At 45.7% G+C, this 7,501-nt stretch overlaps 1 protein-coding gene across 1 annotated transcript in view; it reads left to right on the forward strand.

Annotated features, from left to right (window-relative positions):
* The window catches only part of foxo6b (forkhead box O6 b), a 40,616-nt gene extending 35,376 nt beyond the window's left edge, over window positions 1-5,240 (forward strand). The window contains exon 2 of the mRNA XM_085446036.1: window positions 1,141-5,240. Within this exon, the coding sequence (XP_085302162.1) occupies window positions 1,141-2,844 (1,704 nt within the window). The 3' untranslated portion in view covers window positions 2,845-5,240. The remainder of the gene's footprint in view (window positions 1-1,140) is intronic.
* The last annotated feature ends 2,261 nt before the right edge of the window (window positions 5,241-7,501 follow it).

Genomic DNA, 7,501 nt, shown 5'->3' on the forward strand with positions numbered 1-7,501 from the left:
AATGGCTCGAGATATCAGGAGACAGAGATTGTGAGCTATGTGCAGGTAATAAACAAGGCAGAAATAGATAGATATCTCCTGAGAGGAAAAAGAAAAGTGTGTGATTGCGGGCATTGGGGTAGATGTTTGTAGGAATTGTTGCTCCCAAAAGACCAAAAAACCAAAGGGAAGAAAGAGAGGGCAGAATGGCGAGGAAAACTGGAAAGAGTGTGAATAATGACACAAGCCGGAAAGATTTGGATGAACATGCTGTACTTAGTCTTACTTGGCCAGCTGAGATGATGTGTATCCCTGCTAAGCTCTCCTTTAGGCAGGCTTAGATCTCATCAACTCACTCCAGGTTGGCACCAGTTTCAAATGCTGCTGCAGAGCTCTGGATTAACTATACAGCCGTCACTCAGACACTTAAACAGGGTCTGGAGAGGCTTATTGCATACTCCCCCCCCACCACCCCACAGCGCTCCTCACCCACCCACAGTCACTGCATCCGTCTCCATTTCAAGCGACTTGCAGAAGGACTTCATTATAAAGCTGTCTGCCGTGGTCACCTACAGTCGTGCTAATTGTGCCATGATTTTTAAAAGAGGTCAGATGAGCAGGTCCCTCCCGTCCTCCCACTTACTTCCACTGTAACTTATTCCAGGCCTCTGTAGTGTTTCTTTTTTTATTCTGGTGCTCTTCCACAGCTTCTCGTGCCAAATCCCCCGCCTCCCCCCTCTTCTTCTCTGGCTGGATCTTAGGCTTTCATATTTGGAGGCCCTGCAATCGATACGGGCTGTCTGTGATTGGGTTGCCTTGTGTGATTCATTTCTGTAACCTTGGTGATGGTTTGATGTAGAGGCTGCACCCATGTCCATATTATGACTCACTGAGCGCGTGTGGAGAGGAGAGGCAGGTCAAGGGAGATATTGATTGGCCCTTCACTTTCCCTGCCCTCTCTGCTCACCCCTCCATCTGCTTTTTCTTTATCCATCTTTTTTCTCACTTGCAGTGCTGCCTTGACAGTTTAACCATAATTCGAAATGACTTTGTTTTCTCAAGAAATGATTATTTAACCCTAAATGTTCCCTTGGGTGTTAACATTTATCAATTTTCTTCTCTCTCTCTCTTCCTTTCTCCTATTTTTCTTTCTTGTTGCAGAATTCTATCAGGCACAATCTGTCGCTGCACAGTCGCTTCATCCGGGTGCAAAATGAAGGGACGGGGAAGAGTTCCTGGTGGATGCTCAACCCAGAAGGCGGGAAGATGGGAAAGGGACCGAGGCGACGTGCATCTATAGACAATGGCACCCGCTACCTGAAGACGAAGGGTCGCATCAGCCGGAAGAGAGCAGGGGCCATGGGGCTCCAACGAGGACAAGGTCAGGGAGCTGGACCAGCGATGCAAGGCTCCCCAGAGCACGGCAGTCCAGCGGCGAAAGGAGGTGTGGGCATAGGTGGAGAGGAGTATGATACTTGGACAGACCTCCATTCCCGCACGTCATCTTCTGGCTCCACGTTGAGCGGCTGCCTATCTCCAATCCTAGCTGAGGCCGAGGCTGATGAACCAGAGGAGGGTGGGCTTTCCAATTCAGCTTCCCCAAGAATATACCCAAGCCCCACTAGCACGCGTTCCCCAGCCTTGGGCACTGGAGGCCACTGTCCCACGGTGGAGTTGCCTCAGCTGACTGACCTGACTGGGGCTATCAGTCTAGATGAGAGTGGCTACCCCCAGCCACCACAAATTAAATGCAATGGTTATCCCTATGTGCCTGGACCCAAGGCAGAGGGCTCCTACTGTGCGCCAATGTACGGACAGCCTTCTATGGGCATGCTGCGCCACCACACTCCCATGGAGACCATCCAGGAGAACAAGCCAGTCAGCTTTCAGCGCCCAGTGAGGGGCTATTCAGAGAACAATGCCCTGCAGAGTTTGCTCACTGGAGGTCCTCGATATTGCAACAAAGACACAGTCCTGAGCCAAGGACGGGAACCACACACATTAATGACACAGGGAACCAATGGCATTCACAGCCAGCACAACCACAATCAGAATCGCAGCCACAATCAGAACCACAGCCAAGAGCATGCTCGCAATGCAAGTCTACACAATGACCATGACCAGAACACAACTCACCATCAGAACCACAATCAGGGTCACAAACACCAAGCCTGCCTCGACTACGCACACAGTCACAAGCCCCACCCGGCTCACGACTACGGTTCGAGTCATGATCACAATCACAGTAAAGTAAATCCTAGCCATGATCACAACCCTCACTCCACGCAGAGTCACCTGCACAACCACAATCCCCACAACCCTCATAACCCTATGCATAGCGGGCCTCACCATCAGGCTCTTTCCCCGAGAGTGAGCACTGACATCCTGCAGCCCTACAGTCTCAAGACCTCTAACCACTATGGACCCCGTCCCCACCTCCCAACATCCCCTTCTCTGCCCCCGAACCCTGCCGGCCTCATGGGTGTTCCCCAGGACCCCTGCCGCCTGGCATCCGCACCTCACCCTCGTCATCAGCCTTACCCTGGAGCTCACCATCAGGGTATCACTGACTCCTGGCATGGGTTCTACCCCAACAATCACCAGTCAGGGAATGCTGGTTTCCAACCTCAAAACTCCCAGAGTAGAATGGCTGCTGACCTGGAGATGGAGAATGTCCCTAATAGTCTAGACTGTGATGTGGACTCTATCCTGCTCAGTGATTTTATGAATACAGAAAACATGGACTTCAACTTTGACGGTTCTCTGTCCCAGGGAGTGGGGATGGGGATGGGGATGGGCATGAGTCTAGGGGCTTTTGCATGCCCCCCACCTTCACACAGCAACCAGAGCTGGGTGCCAGGGTGAACTTACGCCCATACATACAGACTCGTGACCAGAAAGCTCATTCCCTGGGCTGGGCTGCTGTTTGGCTGTAGCCTTGGACTGACTGACTGTGATTCTGTATCATCATTTTGTTTTCTGGGGACTCCCCACACTCCGATGTTGTGCTCTTTCTCTTACTTAAAAGCCTTCTGTCGCCATATCGAACCTGCCCCCAGTTAGCACAGTGCTAAAGCAACCCCCGCCCCCCCCCGCCTTTCATTTTTTTATATTTTTATTCTCTAATCCCAAGCTCATTCTGCCTGTCCCTAAGCTTCCAAGCACTTTATATCCATCTTTTCATACAACAGCAGTAACACAGAGCCCAGGCAAAGTCATGTTGTGTGTTGGCTTAACTTTAATGTATGCAATCCACTTTACAGTATTAAAGGAGGCGTTGTTCTTGACTTGAGAACATGATCAAACAGCTGCATAAATGTCTTCAGTGTGGAGGTGCTCTCAAATCGGGGGTTAAAAGTCAAGGGAAGGCTTTGAAGTTTAAAGAAAAAAGGTTTTTAGAAGAAGAGGGAATTTGCAGGTATAGAAGAGGGGAACTCCAGGGTGATTGCGACTCGTCTTCTCCAGGTGGACAACGGTGTTTCGTTTCAGGCTCGGCACAGGAGGACAGGCGTCCATTAGGCAACGCTCAGCACTGAAATGCAACGTCCCTTCTTTAATCTCCAAAGTAATGCCAGAGTGATGCATCACTATTGCAAATCTAATGCGCCACTCTATAGTTTTTCAACCTCCCCCTTTCTCTTCAACTCTGGACACATTGGCTTAATGTGTTTTGGCAAAAGTGATGATTAAACTCACTCTGCACTAAATGGGCGAGGGATTGAAATGGGTGATTTTTGAGGGCGGGGGTGGGGTGGCATTGAGGGGGGATGATAGGAGAGAAGAAATGCAAATATTCCCTCTGTGTCTCTTCTTCTCCATTTAGTGGATTTATGTAGCTTTCCCCATAATGAAATAAGCAACGATCGCGGCCTGCTGTGCATCCTTAGGGGCTCTCTGATTGGCCTGTGCCTCATCGCCTCGGCGTGGCACCTTCACCGACTGACCCGAGAATACCTTAGTGAGCAAGTGTGGTCAGGCCAGCATGTTGATGGAGCTGCTGTCCTCAGACCCCAGGTAACCTTGTGTAATTCACTAACACCCAGGTTCAAGCCCACTGTGTGCTTTTACTCCTGTGAATTGCTCACTGATGAACACCGTCAGCAGATTACTATTTGGCGCTATCTCTTCTTCCCAGGCTCCCTCCTATCGCGCCGCCCCATCCCGAGGTTACTCGGAGGGTAAACAAGAGTAATTAACCGCCAAACAAGATGGATGATTTATGCAAGTGTGTGTATTCGCTCATTGGCACAAAGTCATAATTCTCTGCACCTCCCACAAAGCACAAGCAGGGCGTATTTTGAGAGGTGGTACCCAGCGACGAGGTAGAGCGGCTGGCAAACGGTATGCTCGCAATGTCCTTCAAGAATCCTCTTTACAAGACTCCCATCCCGGCCATAGCTTTACTTTGCTGTTGTCTTTTCTTGTGCTTGTTCTGTGATCGTGCAGTTGTCTGTCCTGTTTCGGTACAGCGTGGATAGGAGCTTTTGTGTGCATTTTATTTTCTTTGTTCGCAGTGGGGAAAACAGGAAAAGGGTGGCAATTGCCAGCCCTCGTGCTGGCAACTGTCCCCTTCAAGATAGAGAGAATAGGGACAAGAGAGGGAAGGAAGGTAGATGGATATCAAGAGATGCTAAGAGGGAGGAAAAGAGCTGAATGAGGAGGTAGGATCTCTAAGACCGTAAGAGATTTTCTAGCTTGGAATTGGCTGTTTCAATCAGGCCAAATGTCAAGTGCTACTCAGCTAGCTGCAGCGAGCTTTGACCAGAAAGCCACTTCTCCCTGGTGATCAAGGACAATGACGGGTATTTCCATGCACATTTCTTTTGATTTTTTCATTCCTTTTCAGGAGTTAAGATAGCCCATTGTTGTAATTCAACTGTAATTTGTTCTCTGGCCTGTGTGCAATTGTGTCAAGCTTGTCGTGGGTGTGCGAGCGTGTATCACAGTGATGTACAAGAACTGATTAAGGGAATATTATTGAGAAATAACTTGCCCTGGTGTTGTCTATGCCTGGCTGAGTGCACCAGATAATATATACAGTTTATATTTATTGGTTAGGGAGCTGGGTCTACGGAGGACCAGACCCCTCACTTCTCTGTTTCCTTGATGACGAAGAAGTGGAAAGCTATTTCAGTTTGACGACATTTCGTTATGTACATAATCTATATTGACAAAATTGTACTATAATTTTTTTGCAAATATCAATTTCTTTTCTAAAATGATGTATCTGCTCTTCTGGTGACTGTAAAATAAAAAATACAACCCTTTTTGTTTTGTGTCTCTGTGATTCGATTGGACTAGTTTTACATGTTTAGTTCTAGTTTGTGTTCACGCTTTTCCAAGATTAAAAAAATAAAATATAAAGTCATATAAGATCAAGAGTAATTCACTGGCTGGAGATTTTTGATGATGCCAACAGAACTCATATAGGAAAATCAAATTTCAGTGACTAACTGTGAATATTAACAATGTTAATACTAATAATGCAATATTAATATTATCAAGTCAACAAATAATTATGCAAAGAAAGCAGAAATTATAATGCTATAAATACTTCAGTATGTTTGAGGTATTTCTAGGTGATTATTTTATTTTCAATAAAACAAGCTGACAAAAGTAAAGAACCTCTTTTTACTCTGATTGATCCAAATAGTTAAAAATGTTATAGTGAAAGTGTATAAATGAAGGTGAATGTATAAATGGTAACTGTGTTGACTCCCACTTTGGATTCCTTTGAAGTTACAAAATTAGCATTTTGGGTTTTTTGGAGCCAGAAATGACCTTAGAGTGACGAAAGAAAGTTTAAATTTATTAGCTGGCGTGGTCAGCAAGTTCCCTTTAAAAACGGTGAAATGCACAGACAACAATGTGACAGACCTGAAGCACAAATTCTTCATTTCATTTCAATTCAATTTTATTTATTTAGTGCCATACACAACAGTTTTCTCAAGGCACAAATATAATATGAAAACATGTTACTACAAAAGATGTTCACGTGATATTAAAATATGACAAATTAACGCCAATAAAACAAAAAAGCGCAACTAAAAAGTGCGTTGCATTGTGCCGTGCATTATTAATGATGCACGCTGTTTGAAAATTAATGACAAAAACTTCAGTAAAAGTGACACTTATCTGAAGACGGGTGACCTCCACGAGCTTATCTGAGAAACATTGAGCGTTTCCCAGGCCAGCTGATGATCAGGTCTACGGGCTTCCTCCCAGAAGGACATGGCTGGAACACCCACGAGGTGACTGCCTCCAGTGTTACTGGAAGACAGAATAACTGTCTAGTTGTACACCATGTTTCTACGCTTTCTAGGTCAGAGCACAAAAACCTTGGTTTTACCACATAATACAGCCTTAACATTAGTCAGGTAATCTGTTAAAATAGTCCAAAAGGCAATGCACACGCTCACAACATCCAGATGTTTTTCTTTCCAAGCTCCTGATGACCTGGATGATTGAGAACCTTTGCAGACAATCCTTGGACTCATTGTCAGACCATACTGAATACCTCTGGGAATTGCTTGAATGAAAGTTCAGTAAAATTGACTAATCCACCACATCATTTTTTCAGTTTGATTTTTGGGGTATCTAAGAATTCAGCTCTCTGTAGGATAATAACTGTTGATTCTAGTGTTGAAGCCAACAAGTGGCAAAAACTGCAGTTCTGCTTTTTGCCACTTGGCAGACTCCAAAAATCCTCATACTGTAGACTCTTATCTTAAAATCTCTAAATTTAAAGGACTGAAAAATATAGTTACAGGCTGATATACAGTAAAATGTGGTTTTTGCTTACGTTGGTATTTTCCTTTCCAAGGTTTCCAAAGTTTCAAGTTTTCAGGTGAACCCATTGTGAGACATCTTGATGCTCAATCATCCAGGTAAGTAAATGTCAAAAAGCTGGTTTTGTTCATCTGGATGTTTTCAGTGGGAGACTTCTTCAGTCTCAGCTGACTGCAGGTTTCCAACCTTCCAACAGTTCGTTTACACAATGACTGAAGCTAGCACCACTGAATGAACACCCAGCCCCACCCTATCATGTGACTTACTGAGAACAGGTGGCCCAGGATGTGAGTAGACGTTAAGGAAGGGATCTGAAAACTGGATTATAGATGACAGACAGTTGGTGTCGTAAGCCACCGCCTCTGTTCAAAGATGGTCGATAGGGTGGGGCAAAGTCTCCAAACGGGTTCACCTGAAGCCTTGGCTGATTGTGACCCACACTGTGATTAGGCAGAGGATCAATAGGGGGTCCAGGACCTCTTAGGGACACTCCAATTGGGCTTAAAATCTGGGGCTCTTCACCAATCGCTCCTAAAACTGAAGAAGCTTCTCAAATGAAAAGTCTTCAAGAAGCTTAAAGTCCAGACACTTTTCTTTCCAAGCTCAGGTCCAAGGATTTCATCCTAATACCCAATTGGCAGTCATTTGGCTGTTGCCTAGACTGTAGAGGTCTATTTGTCTCTCCATGGATGTGTCTCTGTAGACATCACTGACCCACCAACAGACAGGGCAT

This window comes from Copadichromis virginalis, linkage group LG22, assembly GCF_057382275.1.
Source record: "Copadichromis virginalis isolate Kocher_CV1m ecotype Utaka linkage group LG22, C_Virginalis_male_GT1.1, whole genome shotgun sequence".
NCBI lineage: Eukaryota > Metazoa > Chordata > Actinopteri > Cichliformes > Cichlidae > Copadichromis > Copadichromis virginalis.